General features: G+C 44.3%; 1 protein-coding gene across 11 annotated transcripts in view; it reads right to left on the minus strand.

The window, feature by feature from the left end:
* The window catches only part of RARB (retinoic acid receptor beta), a 334393-nt gene that overhangs the window by 7320 nt on the left and 311744 nt on the right, over positions 1–15329 (minus strand). For all 11 annotated transcript variants that reach the window (XM_030007663.2, XM_030007661.2, XM_030007673.2 and 8 more), the window contains 2 exons: positions 14105–14265; positions 6478–6654 (listed from right to left, as the gene is read on the minus strand). In XM_030007663.2, coding sequence (XP_029863523.1) covers positions 6478–6654; positions 14105–14265 — 338 coding nt within the window. The remainder of the gene's footprint in view (positions 1–6477; positions 6655–14104; positions 14266–15329) is intronic.

Below are 15329 nucleotides of genomic sequence, written 5' to 3' on the forward strand. Positions count from 1 at the left end.
GACGAGAGAGCGTTCGAGGGGAGGATGGGGATTCACACCTCTAACTGGACACGGAGGAATGCAAAACACATGAATAAAACACCGAGGATGCTCTGCATTTTGTTAGTAAATGCCTCTGGGGTAACTGCAGTGTCAACAGTGCTGTCACAGCGGAGGTGGCAGCACGGCCAGAGAGAGCGAGCGCGTGAACGCTTCTGCCTCTCAGAGCAGACCCAGGATGCGTCCCGTGATAGACTGTGTACGGCGCGGGCTCATTTGTACAGCTGCTATTAATGAACGCTGCCTTAAGGATCGAATAAAAGATATGTCCATCATGTTGACATATTTCTGTTTTATATATATATATCATTGCTTAATGTTTAAAATAATCAGAGGTGGGAGAAGGCTTATCCCTAAACTAAACTAAAATAAAACCTTGCAGAAGTCTAGCTGATTAGCTGAGCTAAGACTACAGCTATATTTTTTCAGGGCTTGACTGTATTTATTTCCCATACAGCCATCCTACTTGGTTTTAAAGACTCAACAAAAAAGATTTACACAAACATAAGTGAGCACAGGGAGAATTTTAATTATTCCTATAGCTGCCGAAGCTCTGAGTCAGAGGCCCCAGCACTTGGCAGCTGACCAGTCTGGGCTTGGTTCTCCCACTTTTCATCTTTGCCTGGCAACACTGCTCCAAATAAGCAGGGAGGAGAGCGAGGAGGACATGGCATGTAAAAGACCTACAGGGAAGCTTTTATTTCTCTTCTTAAATTCCTTGGTAAGAGACTTCTTAATAGGGTGTATTTCTGCAGAAGGCTCTTCAACTATTTTCTATCTATCTCAGCAATAATCTTATCTCACATTGTGGGTACACATCGAAGCACTGAGACTCTATGGGGTTGGACAGGCATGTTTCACATCGTTCCCCTACCCCTGAATGAAAACAAGCTCTTGAAATTACTTGAATCAATGACAAAGAGAGGCACAAATACAAACACACAGCACTCAAATTCTTCACTGACCACAAATTCCCCACTAATATACGTGATCTTAAAAGGCTGCTGGTAACTCCAAAGTTTTTATGTAATAGCCAAATTGTATTTCAGGATTATTAGCAGAAATTAACATTGTAAAATATGGCACCCTGTCAATAAGAGACAGCATGTTTACCATATTCTGCCCTGCCAGTAACCACCAGCAGTTCTCTCTCCTGAAGTTCATTGTTGGTTATTCTTTTAAATCATTAAAAGGATTGTATAGAAAGGAGAAGAAACATGCAGAGTTTGTTGTTTTTAAGAAAAGCTAGGTTTGAAAACTTTGCATACTTACTGAGAAACCCAAGAGCTACTTGGTTTACTTCTCTAATGGCATGCAAGACAAACTGGAGTGCAGTTCCTCCCATCTGAAGCCTGCATATAGAGTAGCTGCCTTCCAGTAAGGGTGAGTGGCCTGTGATGATCAGGTATCCAACTTGTGGAAGAACAAGGCTCTGTACTTCTTAAGTGGTACTAATTTTCCCTTAGCTCAGCTGGGGAGAAAGGCAGCCCCTTTTATTCCGGTGCTATTTTAATTGATAAGCCTTAGTAACTACAGTTCCTCCCTCCAAACCGCAGGACTGCCAGCCCAACAAATTAGCAGAGCAGGACTTGGAGCTAAATTGGGCAACGCCACGGTGTTTCCTGAAGGCTGCCCGCAGCCTCACCGGCAGCTGCCCAAGCAGAGCTGGCAGATAGAGTTCCATCGTACCCTCCCTCCGAGGGCAAGTCTGGATACCGGCTGCCAGCGCCGCACTGCCCAGAGACTCCCGGCCCGGAGGGACTGGGGTTCTCCGGAGCGGTCATCTCGAACAAGCTGGCGGCCGAACGCGCGCCTCCTGCCATACAACAGGCTGCTGGCTCCCTCGCTGTGAAGCTCTCCGCGCTCACCCCCTGGTGCCGTAAGCCCCGCTCCGTTTCGGGGTGCGTGCTGGGGGTGCTCAGCAAAGACCTACCAGATCACAGCCCCGCAGGGCTAACGCAGAGGAAGACTTCCAGGCTGTATCCTCATCCGGAATGAATTTGAGGTTAGGTGACTCAGCCTAGAGCCCCCGTGGGCATGCACAGGAATAGACTTCCAGGGGCCTTGCAAAATTTATAACTAAAACATAAAGGTCCCATGGAATTTAGCTACTTCCAGGCTTAGGCAGCAAGTAGGACGGCTTTTTGCAAAAGGCAGACTTCAGGCTTCGTACCTAAATGCTGTGCCAGCCTGCACAGTGCTGGAGGAGCCTGCAGCGGCTCTGCTGGGCACCGGCACAGCTGAAGCTCAACTACACGTTTTCTGCAATGCACTTAGCTTGACTGCAGCTATCGGGTCTCAGGTTTCTCCTGCATTCCTTCGACATTATCCCACAACACGCTGTTATTAAACTCCAAGACAGATCATTTGAAATGTTTTTTTTTTTAAATTTCTGTCCTTCATCGAGATCTGCAAAACGCCATGGATATTGCTGATTCGCTGCTAAACCTTTCTCGGGCAAACTTCCAGTGTCAAAGTGAAGCTGATTTCAAGCTCATACACACTGAAGAACATATGGGAAATGTCAGCACTTCAGAATAAGAAATCGCGGTATCTTTCTCTGTTTTAAACTGAACTGCTGTCTAGAAGACATCCTCCTAATGTCTTCAGTGTTGTTTAGATTTTGTAACCAAGCCAAGTATTTTAGTTGTCACTCTGCTCTTAAATGCCACTTGGAGCCATAAATAAGGTTCTTGCCCATGATTAAAGGACCCTTTGTTTTAAGGAATATTTATATCTTGAAGCATCTGGGGTTCCTATGAGCCAGTTACAAAGCGCAAAGCAAAAACCCTATGGGTCGCACAAACCCAAAACCATCCAGAAAGCTGCATTTACAAAACTGTTGCTACCATAGAATTGTTACTCATTTTAAACAGATTAGTTAAGGCAAGCTGGGCTTTTATTTTAAGAAATCCTGTTGTTAGATGCTAGCTGCCTTAGCTGGCTGGGACAGTTTTCCCGAGAGGAGAAACCCAAGCAGGTGACTCTGAAACAATGAACAAACCTCCACGGAGCTGCCATAACCCATCAGCACGGGTTGCTCCGCACACACAGATGCCTTCCTAGCATTAACACTCAGGGTTTTACAGCAGAAAGCAAAAATGACATTATTAAGGATTAGCGTTCAAGGACTTCTCAGGTTTTTATCCATCGGATTTAAGACAGGCTGGACTCCGGATTCTTTCCACGTTCATTTTACCGGAGCTCGGTGAGGCTAGTGATGCTCGACCGCTGCCGGGCCAGCGTACCAGCAGACAGAAGTACTGACTTTTATGAGGGTTACTGACTGAATTTTAGTAATGTTTATCCCTGGAACTTTTGGCACCAGAGCAGATATAAATTCCACCATCCTCAATTGGCGCCTTCAGCTGCCTTGCGAGGCTTGATGTTATTTCCCTTCCAGAGATTTTGCTTGTTTGTATATAAAACAATTCTTTGGCACACACCCAGCGGAGTTTACTGAGCTGCTGGCACCATTTCCTTTGTCAGCCTGTTTAAGGGGGGGTTTAAGCATCCACGGCCGCAGGAACCAATGGAGCAGAGCCCTCGGCAGGGTCTATAAATGCTTAAGGGTCCCCCCCATAGCCAGTGCTGATGGGCAGGCGGGCAGGGAAGCTGGGGTCCTGCTGCTGGGGAGAGCCCGGCCACCCTACCTGGCTGGGCTGGGAGCCCCACGCTGTTCCTCCCATGTGCCGGGGCTCTGGGGACAGGTCCAGGGGAACTGCACAGCAGCGGGATCGTGAGTGCAGACCGGCGAGGCCCATGCCCGTGCTTGGCAGCGCTCACGCAGCAGACCGCGGGCACGCACCGGCAGCGGGTGCTCACACAGCAGGAAGGGGAACAGCGCTCGTCCACGCCTCACTGCGCAACAAAATAAAGCGTTCAAAACTCTCATAATTAGGAGAACTGGCTTGCTGGGGGGAAATACGCGCTATTAAAACACTGCTCCGAGTACTGAAGTTTAGCTTAAATAAAGATACAGAGCTGCACTGCAATTCCGATTATGCGCAGGTGATGTGGGTTTAATGGATATGGGCATTTCACAGACAGCGCGCGCACTGCGCATTACTGTGCTTGTGGTAATTATCCCTTTTTCTTTTTAAGCAGCACATAAAATAGTCACATAAAGCTTGTGTAAATGTCGCGCAGGGAAGTTAGGACTCTTCATGGCAACCACGTCTCATCTGCTCCCGTTCTTGAAAAAGCCTCAGCTCCTCCCTGCTACGGGTAGCTATGGCACTCGCTACGCCCTGCTTGCTCGGATGTGACACCTCCGGCTTCGTGAAAAATAAAAAAGAGAATGAGCAGGTGATCAGGAATGACAGGTCTCAGTAAAGTTTATAACTAGAGCTTGAAGGTTGCCACATGGCCACAAAGTAAAGGTAGTGAATTGTATTAAAGAATCAACCCTTTCTATCCATTAATTGGTTGAAATAAAGTCACCATTTACCACCTGCTTCATTACTCTTTTTCTAATCTGACAACTAGGCTTTTATTTAGTCACTTTGATCAAAGGCTGCGAAGTGCCTTTATCTAGGCACTTCAGATAAAACCCCAAGCAGAAAGGCTACCCTAAATACTTGATATTGTCCAGCCAGCGCTGGCGACGGAAGCAGCGAGCGGAGCTGCCGTGGGGACCCTGTGCCACAGGGCCTGTGCACGCTCCCGGGGTAAGCTCCAGTTACCCACCCCAACAAAGAGCGTCAGGAGCTGGCAGGATCCTGAGCAATTACAGAATTACGGTGTGTTTTTTTCCAGCAGCTACGGAGCCAGGGCATGGCAGCAGCAAATAGGGGGTGGCAGCTTAAGGGCTGAAGTTTTAGGGGTAAAGAGTTCGGATGTGCAGATTCTTGCTATATCCTGACTCCTCCCCATCATCTTTGGGTAGTTTCTGCATTAACCATTTGTTACTGGTTACAACAGCAAAGCGCAAAGCAGTTTCTGTCCCATATGTTTGGCAGAATACGGTCAAGGCAACGCCACAGTTTATCGATTACGGTACGCCTTTCGGTGTAAGGGGAACGTAACTGCGTCTTATCAGGACAGAGCTGGCGACGACAGGCGTGCAATTGGTAATGAATGGCCCTGCCCCGCAGAGGGACCACACGCAGTAACGATGAGATGGCCGAGTCTGAACGAGCGCCTGGACAAAGGGGACAACGAGAGGTGAATCTCGAGCACGGCAGGGCAACTTCAACCTTCCCTTTTTTAATAGGCTGGAGACTGATATCCCTTCCCCTCTCTCACCCCTCTTCCTCCTTCATCAATGTCTTCTAGATGCGATTCTTCAAAACAGCTTTTGACAAAACAAGAGGAAAAGGTCACAGCAGTTAACGTCCTCCTCAATATGATCCTGTTTGAAGCAATGCACTTTTAGAAATTCCAAGATCAATTACTTCAACTTCAAATTCCCTAGTTCAAAATCCTGTGTCATGCCAAAAAATGTATTTACAGTAGCCATCCTATAATGGGCTTCTTGGCCATGCTTGGCTCAATGAAGCCCTGAAGGTTTGTACTCAGAAAACATTTAAAATATGTTTAAAACATGCTGAAAATACTAACTGTTCTACTAAAAGTTATTGCTATGACCAATAATAAGCAGCGTATTTGCCACTAAAAGCCTGAAGACTTCTAAGGTCTTGATAAAGAAATGCTGAGATCCCAGAGGGTTCCTCTGAAGGTCAGCGTGACAGAAACAACCAGAGACAAAGGGAGTAAAGACAGTTTGCCTTGACATAGTGGCAAAGTCTGGAGCAAAACTCCAAGCCCATCTGCAGGTTGTATGTTTGCCTATTTAAAATGAAATGACATTTAGCTAAAATCTGTACAGTTTCCATTACAGTGTCCACTTCCACAGGTGCCTGCAGCACTGGTGAAAGCAGGGGGATCTGCATGCCGGAGGTGTGCGCCTGCTGGGCTCCAGGAACACCAGGTTCCCCTCTACAACCTGCAAAAACCTCACTCTGAAGATTTTTATCTTGTTCCTCGGATCACCTCATGACCACAGGTACAGCCCGTTCCTAAAACGTTATACAGCGGACTGTCTTTCTAGGTATCCTTTATGCAGAGCATCATGTTTTGGAGGGAGGAAGAAGGAAAGAGAATCAGATCTCTCTTCAGCGTTAACAATAAGGAAATTTTTCCAAAGTTGCACATGAAATTTCAAGTTAGTGCCGCAATACCAAAATGTGCCCTTCTTGCAACTATACTGAAATCCACAAACTATAAGGACTTATTTTGAAAAGTATGCTCATCCCACATAACACAGGTCTGTAATGCGCTAGAGTCCACTTGTGACTGTACCACACTACCCGGTAAGCTCAAGTTTGCAACCATAAGGCCGGGGCAGTATTTGACCCCCCTCTCGCTGTCGATTACAGTAAAAAGAGCAATAGAAAATACATTTAGTAGCATAACAATGATGTTAAAAATACATACCAGTATATCCAGGCAGGCTGCTTTAAGCAGAGTTATCTGGTCTGCAATGGTCAAACTTGTAAAGCCTGGCAATCGCTTTGCAAATTCCACTATTTTAATAATGCACTTTGTTGCAAGTTCACTGAATTTGTCCCAAAGCCCAAGGTCCAGTCGAACCCGATGATCTGCGCTGGAGTTCTGGAAAGACAGACAGAAGGCACCATAAATCAACAACGTCTCTTTCAGTAAATGGTTTTCAAGGGAAAGAAACAACAACCGAGTATTCCTTCCAGAAGTACTTTCTATTAACATTCCAGGCATTTTCTGCAGCTTGCTGTTGGGATGATGCTGGTTTTAAACGTGGATTAATCGCCTGAAAATTCCTTGGATATTTCTCTGTTACTTATGATTGCAGAGGCCATCTGTACAAGGAATACAAATGAACTTAAACATTTCCAAATGCCACTATCATTATTCTTCCTTGCCACTATATAATAAGTGCATTGAGAGAGACAATTTACAGTTGTACCCCAGAAAATAGAAATGAACAGTGGAACAAGAATATCAGGTCCTCAGCTGGAAAAAGTAGCACAGTATTTGGAACATAGTTTCACATACTTAAGGTCTTAGCAAATTAGTTCTACTTAATTTATCTGCTCTGTGGCTCTGCAAGAGTTTTACAGCTTTCTCAAGCTACAGTCTCCCATGAATTAAAGAGTATTTCTTTACACGATGTTAGGAAAAACACCATGTGCACTGATGAATGCTATATGCTCATTTGACGGTGCATCCAACATATACCCTACCATCTGAAGTGTTACAAGGACATTCCAGCTACACCTTTCAGACACTGTTTCCATATATTCATGTATCTTAATCCAAAAGTCCGTAATTTGCTAGGATGCGTAGAAAATCTGTGTTAAGTTTGTGATTAAACTCGTGTTTTCATACATTCAGAATAACCACTTAACCCTTGAAAAAGTTCAACATGTCAGCCAAGAACCGGCTGACTCAAAAGTTGCTGTGATCTATCTGATGCTAGTTAGTCCAACAAAAGATGGTGTCACAGGGAAACCTGGTCAGTTGTTTCCAACCCACACGTGATTCCCATGGGGTGACGAAAAACAGGTGACAACAGCTCTGCAATACCTGAGGCACCTCTCCTCTCTCCTCACCATGCAGCATATTCCCATTTTGCCAGCACTTGATCCAATGCTGTTTGGGATGCTGTCAGCATGATGGCCTTCCCACTATTTCATGAGCCACCAAGTTTAGTGTGCGTTGCAGCTGCCTTCAGCATCTGGGCAACCTCTTCATTGCAAGAGGAATTTTACCTGTAAAAATATGCTGGTAATGAATCTGCAAAAGGTGCTGAGCTGCAACCACAGAAAAACAGAGGCAGAGTTTCTCTCTTCCATGTCTCATCTGAGGTTGCTGACTAACCAAGAAAAAGAGAGGCATCTCCAAAAAGAGGCCCACCCACTCCAGATAGGTACTTAAGGCAGGTAAGGGAAAATCCCCTCAGATGGTGGCATTCTCCCCAGCTGCAAGGGAAGCCGATGTGATTAGCTGCCTTAGTCTTAGCTGGCTGAAGTTAAAATGTTAAATTAACTTTTAAAATAAAGTTAAATGAGAGGAGTCTCAACCTAAAAGTCTAACAGACATGGCAGATAAAGAGCCATCGAAAAGCATTCAATTTACACCCATCGCACTTTCTTGGAGGAAACAACTCTAGTGACCCGGCCACCATCACTGCTGATGGCGAGGACGTCCACCTCCTCGGAAACCTCTGAAGCCCATCAGCTTATCAGCTTTCTTCGGTTCACAGGAAAGACACCGGGCCTGAAGAGGTCGACGAGGGGACGTGGGGCGAGCTCAGCTTGGCTGTGATGCTCTGCCACCCCCTCCCGGGGTTGTCTCTGCAGACGCCACGACCACGATCAGTCACGAAGGGAGAAGTCCTGACAGGTCCCAGAGGCACCGCCAGCCCGATGTTCACCCTGACTTGTAATAGGGTGGAGGTTCGAGCCGGTAATATTTACATTAGGCCCTTATTGCAAAAAATAAACGCCAACCATGCTGAACAGTTTGAAGGTGCATATGTGCTTTCCCCCGCTCCCCCTCTTTTTAAGGGATAAGAAATTAACTTCGTCATTTCTATTTGAATTTCTATTCTGGCAACTTCCTCTATTTTGTTTTGGTTTTTTAAATGACAGAAGAAAAGATAGGAGAAAATGTCTTTATAATCCTAAACCTAAAGAATAGCCTTCAAAATGGTCCAAAACCAATGGGTTAACAGTCATTGCAATGCCCTTTGAAACATTTCTTTCGGCTACTGGAGTATGCATCCTTCAGATTTATTTTATTTCATCCTCAAGGACCTTGGTGAAATACAGTACATTGGAGGAAAAATAAGATCAAGATGTGCAGTCATTCAGGCTGTAATTAAATTTAATAGGCAGTTTATCCAGTTCATAGAAAGATGGCATAGCAGAGAGCTACACAAAGCAGAGCCTAAAGCAGGAAATCATTTTACAATAGGGTATCCATCTGGAAAAAAAGACGTTGCATGAAACCAGCAAGTGTGAACGAAATCTTCATCAGTATCATATGAGGTTACTTTATCATGCTGCAGTACCGGCAACGGGAAGTTTGACATGTCTTCTATTAAGAGTAATGCACAGCCGTCTTAACAAATGTAAATCTAACTCACTATTATGCAAACTGAAGAGAAGGGGCAGTTAATAAAATACAAAATAACCGGGTGTTTTATTACGCCGGGTGCCAGATCCCTCAGCGTTGGAGCTAATGTGGTTTACACGTTATCTTTGCGATGCTACAAATGGAAAGAGTTTTAACATTTTATTTGGTAATGAATGTAGTCGCAAGCGTCACCGAAAATGGCTAGATTTTTAGCAGCATTTCTGAATATGTAAAACCAAACCTGACTCAGTATCAATGTATAGATTGAACAATAAAACACGGGGTTAATAAAATGCACGTTAGAAACAGAAACTCTGATTAAATTTGCCTGGGGATCTCCTCTAACCATGCTGTGAAAAAGATGCAGACGCTATGACTTTTCCTGAATATTTTACTGAAGCAGTTTTTTGGGTGTCTTTTCCAGGAGCAGTCTTGCATGTTTTTCAGGCCTTTGCACCAGTGCACATATGGTGGAACAATACTGTAATACACCCTAGTGGCATCTTTATCAGTGGAAAAGCCCAACCTTGCTATGAAATCCAATTAAACAGCCATTTTTGCCACATAAATTGATCCCATTTTTTCCATCATTTTTGTTTTTTCATTGCAGGCTGCTCTATCTCCACATTAACGATACAGGATGAGGTACTCGCAGAAACATACACAGTAGCAGAATCCCTACCGTCTTTAAAATCCACTTTACAAAGGAAACAAGGCTCACAGGGGCACTCTGCCCTAATCAGGAACACTTGCTATGCCTCTTTAGTAAAAGCAGCAATGTACTCCAGCTCCAGCGAGTTCACCGAGGACCACAGCACACACCTCTGCTCAGTCCCAGCATCAGGAGATAGACAGATATGTATATAATATACATATACATTCCTCTGCAATGGCACAGAACAATAGCCGTGTAACTTCTAAGCCCAGCACCTACAAAGGACAAAATGCCGCCGAGATGCAAAACCTCTTCGCATCCAGCCAGCCAAGAGCAACCTGGGAGAACCCGCAGCAAGGGTCCGCAGAGTCAAAATTATTTTCTGTTTTATCCTCCCTTTATCACAAGGCTGGATGTAACACAGCTGTAGACTTACAAATAATACCACTCTCGAGGGACAAGCAGTATAGTTACACTCAATTATACTATAAAGTATGACATCTCCAGAGAAATTACTAAGGCACTCTCTCTTACCTGGATGACAGTAATAAAATAGATCTATTTATGATGGACTTTTGAAATCCATTACGTTTAAACAGCTTGCTGATTCTCATCATCGGCAGAACTATACTTGCCACTGCCCACCAAATGCAACTGTTAAGTCAAATGACCCAAGGAATTTAATACAAGTCCTATTCTCCCATTATTTTAAGTGGACTTTTATTAACTATGCAAAGTATGGTAATTATTACAGATAGGGACACTTTTTCTTTTTAAAGAGCAGATGAATACAAAAAAAAAGGTAATTGAAAATGCTTCTCCAAAACCGTTTTTGAACAGGTAAAAATACACAATGGAGGAAAAAAAACACCATGTAACCCTTCCCTCTGGGAGATGCAGGCTGCAGTGCTCAAGAGCGAGAGGAGCCAGATACGCAAGCCAAATGTCTGAACAGATTTTTTTATGACTGTATCTCTGCAAGGTCTTTTTTTACTCTGCTCTCTTATACTTAAAACTCTTTGCTCTTTTTAGCAACAAACAAAATCATGTTTTAAATCAGCCTGAACGATCACGTAACCAAAGGCACGCAGGGGCCACACTTGCAGAACAGTTTCTTCTGTCCACCGTCTCCATTGGTACGCAAGTGCAAAGCTCATGAAATTCAAGTGAATCCACATCGATTCAATACACTCACTTCTCACCTCTTGCTTAAAAAATTAAATAAAAACCTCTAAGGTTACAAAAGCAATCTGTATGCTCCGCAGCGTGAGCACGCCACGCTTCATGACTGCTAGCCTGCAGAACTGGGCATAAAAGCAGGACTGGTGGCAATCTTCTACGCGTACTAGCTTGTTACTATCAAGAAAAGTAGAGTGGCATAGGCTTCTAGCTCCCCTTGGACTCAGCATTTAGAAAAAGGGCTGCGTGCTCCTTTTTTGTGACTTCTGGTCTCTATTTCAAATGTCTCAAAAGGAAATATTGCCTGAGCCCTGCTGTTTGACCAGCAGCTGGTGGTGTTGTCCAAGCACTGAAGCTGTGCTCCTCCCACCAGCACACCTTCCTCCTCCTGGATCCTCCGGGATCCTCCGCTGCTGCAGAGAGGCTTCTCCCCCATCCTGGGCCGATGGGCAGCTGGAGATGAGGGTGACCCTTACTCCAGCCCCAGCAGTACTCTGTCCCTTCCACAGCTGGGCACACACAGTGTTCATAAAAATGAGCTCTTAACACTGAATTCCTACCTAAAAAGCTGGAGTGGTCACCAGACCTTAGCTAGATGAGAGATTTAAATACTCTGCATTTCACACAGAGACTATGAGAATGCACCAAGACAACAGCATTTAGCACCGTCGCTATTAGTTTTGACACAGCTGTTGAAGGAAGCTGTATTGCTCTCAAAGATTCAAGGTAAGCCAAAAATAACTATTTCAGTATCATTTTGTTATTGCAACTTGTATAGTACCAAATCATGACAAAGCAGCAGAGACTTCAGCCACGTGCAGCTAACCGCTGTGGACTTCCAACCGGCCAACAATAAAAACAAGAAATCTCTTTCCCCACGCTGGCCTGAGATACAAATGACCAATATCCAGCCTCAGAGAGAGTGCGGTCAGGTCATGGTTACTTGGGACCCACAGACAGACCAGATTCATCTGTTCATTACTTGGATCCGGGTGCTCTCAGTAAGGGCTCTGAAATTCCAACAGGGACATAAACTCACCATGGGGGTCAGCAGGAACCCAAGGACGAAGGCATCAGTGGGGAGTGTGATATGCAACAAGACCCTCTCCAATTTCATCCACTTGTATCATTTCAAGAGCTAAAATATTAATGATCCTTAAGCATCCAATACATAATGCAAGCATATAGGAGCCTAGGTTCATCTTTCAACCCTCCAGGTTCTTTGGCAATTACCAGTACGAAGTACCGTCGCACCAACTGCAGTGCACTCTTCAAACTCAGAGGTAACGCAAAAGCACGTACCAACATGTTCACATTGGGAGGTATACCGATATATTGTTATTCTGGTATAGCCAGGCCATTTGCAAGGCAGCCTGTGAGCAATAAACTCTGGCACGCATACCAGCCTGGCTACGCGACCCAGCTGCGTACATATGATCACCTCTTCTCCAAGGCATAAACTCACTGTCTTTGAACTCGGAAGATTTTTTCACACTTGTTCAGAAGCGCTCTTGCGTTTGCAGCAGCGTGAGAGCCTGTTTGGAAGATTTTATTCACTCCAAGACGAGGATGCAACTGCACGTGCTGAGAGGAGGGGTGGAGGGCATTAACCCAGGAATTTCCTTGAAAAGACACACTATGAGTCCCACCGCCTCCAGCTTTGCCTTCCGTTATGTCACCAGCTGGCTGCTTTCGAGCTTCCAGCCTCGCGCGCTGCGCTAGTCCCTGGGGTCTGCCTGGGCAACATTCACCAGCACGCCTACGCTGACTGTTTTGACTACATCTCACCCAAGCAGGGCTAGCACCAGAGAAGCGTGCAGAGGACAGGCACCTTCCCCAGTACTAACCATTTTATGTCGGTCTCAAAACTAAATGTGAAAAATGTTTGTGAAAATACTTTCAGCAACGTGAAAAACATGCTTTTTTCTAACATCACACCATATACGTTTGCTTTTCTTGCACTTAAATACGTCTTACACCTAGACCTGAGAGTTTTGAACCTTGCACTTTGTAAATAGATGAGTATGCCATAAAATAGCACCCCGCTCGCTAGAACAGTCGATATTAATGCCACACAGGGATTTGCCTAGATCACTCTCTGAGAAATTTAACGTTTGTTTCAGTAGCAGAGCATTTACTCAAAACGGAGAGCAATCCAGTGAGAGAGGTATTTCACCTGGTGTCTGGGGCTTGGTCCCAGACCTCCAGCTGGGGCTGGAGCGCAAGGACCATGGAGGCAGGTGTCTCCTTGCCCCAGCCATGCCACTCCTGAACTCCTGGTCTCGGCAGCGGCCTTCTGCACATCCCTCTGAAACAGCCAGTGATGTTACAACCGACAGCAAGACCAGACCCAGCAAAGTCATACCTCTACTGACAAGACTCTGAAGATTACCTAACAGTTATTTTTTAGCATCACTTTTATTACTGCATTTGCAAACTTGACATTGAATTTTCTCTCTGAAATCAATAAATATCACTGACCTTCCCTGTATTTAGCAACATATATATGTATAGAAAAAAATTATTTCCCTGACTCATCCTCCGGAGAAATTCCCGCAGTACTGAACTTGATGGGTGGCTGATTTTTAATTTCTAAAAGCAGCAATAGTTTTTGCTGCTTTGTGGTATTTTAGTAGACTGGAAGAGGAATAAACTGCAAATAAGCATTTTGGAAACCAGTTTATTTAGACATTTCATATTTTCCTTGACCTTGGTAGCTTTGGGACTGTCACCAGTAATCCAGCAGCATTTAAAAACTCTCTACACCTGCAAAGTTGTAATCCGCTGACGCACAAGCAGAGATCACGTCTTTGGAAGCCAACAAATTTCTAATGAGTGATGGCATGTAATTGACTCGTGGACTCCAAGCTTGCCTCTTGCCTGGATTAATCCTTCAGACAGTCTCTCACAATACCGCTAAGTAATGATTACAGTTAAGTGCAATATCTCTTCTTCAGCGTCCATTTGCATGCATACCTGTGTTTTTTCATGGCTAAGGAGGTGCAAGGAGCGCATCCACTCCTGCATCTATTTGAAATGCCTGAAGCCTCCAATGCAAAACTCACGTCATCCAGGCATATCCAGAATGTACGTGTCACAAACCATACTCACTGTAGTGTATTTTCCCAGCTGGCAGAGCGAGGGGAAGGTTTCCTGGTGAGCTTTTCGGATCTTCTCAGTGAGATCATCCAACTCTGCTGTCATTTCATAGTTTTCTGTGGACTCTTGCTTTGAAGGTTCCTTCTTCTTTTTGTTCCTATCATTTCTGACGGCTGCAGAAAAAGCAGAGACACAGATCACATGTCGTTACTCACATCACCCCATGTTGCTTTTGCTGCTCTACTTCAAAACACTGCAAAATGCTTTTATTTCAAACATAAATTATTTTAAGTGAAGATAAAAATGTTACACGCACAGAGAATACTAACACAAGCTTAATTACTTAACTGTAAGAATTAAATTTAATGGATAATGATGAAACCAAACTTTCATAGGTGTTTGTTGTGGACATGCCATCGCACTCCCATAGCATCTACCTTCCAAGAAAGTCTACTGCAACTTCACATGCACTGTGTCTCAGTAACTTTGGGTGCGATTTTTTTCATTGTATCATTACAGCTGCACATGGTGAATGGCAAAGTCCTCTGCAGTAATGCAGTTGGTATTTTACTGGATGTGAACAACACTAAAAAAAGACAGCAACTGTCTCTCTTCTTAAATTTCTCAGTATGGAAGATAAAAAACCCCATACTAATACAAACTCCACCAAGCAAAAGTTATTTAAAGGGAAAGTTAAATGTGAAAACAGTAAATGAAAGAAGATGAAACACATTAAACTCAAGATCTGAAGATCAAAGGAGAAGCACAAACACTTGAAAGAGTAAAAATGGCAGTGAAACTATCTAAAGTTGCTTGCCATCTGCTCCTGCACTCTGATCAGCCTTCTACCTTCCCCCGGCCGTGGGGGATTACTGGAAATAAGCATTGTGCAGCACTCATGCTGTAACTGATTTCCCACATATTTGTGTTTTGTAATAAAATATGACAGCTGCTCCATCACCATGCTACTCTTTGTTCTTTTAATGAAAATAGCTTAATTTTACAAAGCATGCCCAGGAGATAAGTCTATGTCCACAGTATTGCCAGTACTTGTGAATTTTATCAAGAGGCTTGTTGTTAGCTAAAGCTAACGTCTTAAGCGTAACCAGATGCATAAGGCTTTACAACAAAGCCAAGCAAAATCAATCCCTCTCCCCAAAGACTCCGTGTCAATATTAAACACCCCGAAGACTAAATATTATTGGACAAATAAAACCAATCCTCACATTCACTCATG

Source organism: Aquila chrysaetos, chromosome 3 (genome assembly GCF_900496995.4).
Source record: "Aquila chrysaetos chrysaetos chromosome 3, bAquChr1.4, whole genome shotgun sequence".
NCBI lineage: Eukaryota > Metazoa > Chordata > Aves > Accipitriformes > Accipitridae > Aquila > Aquila chrysaetos.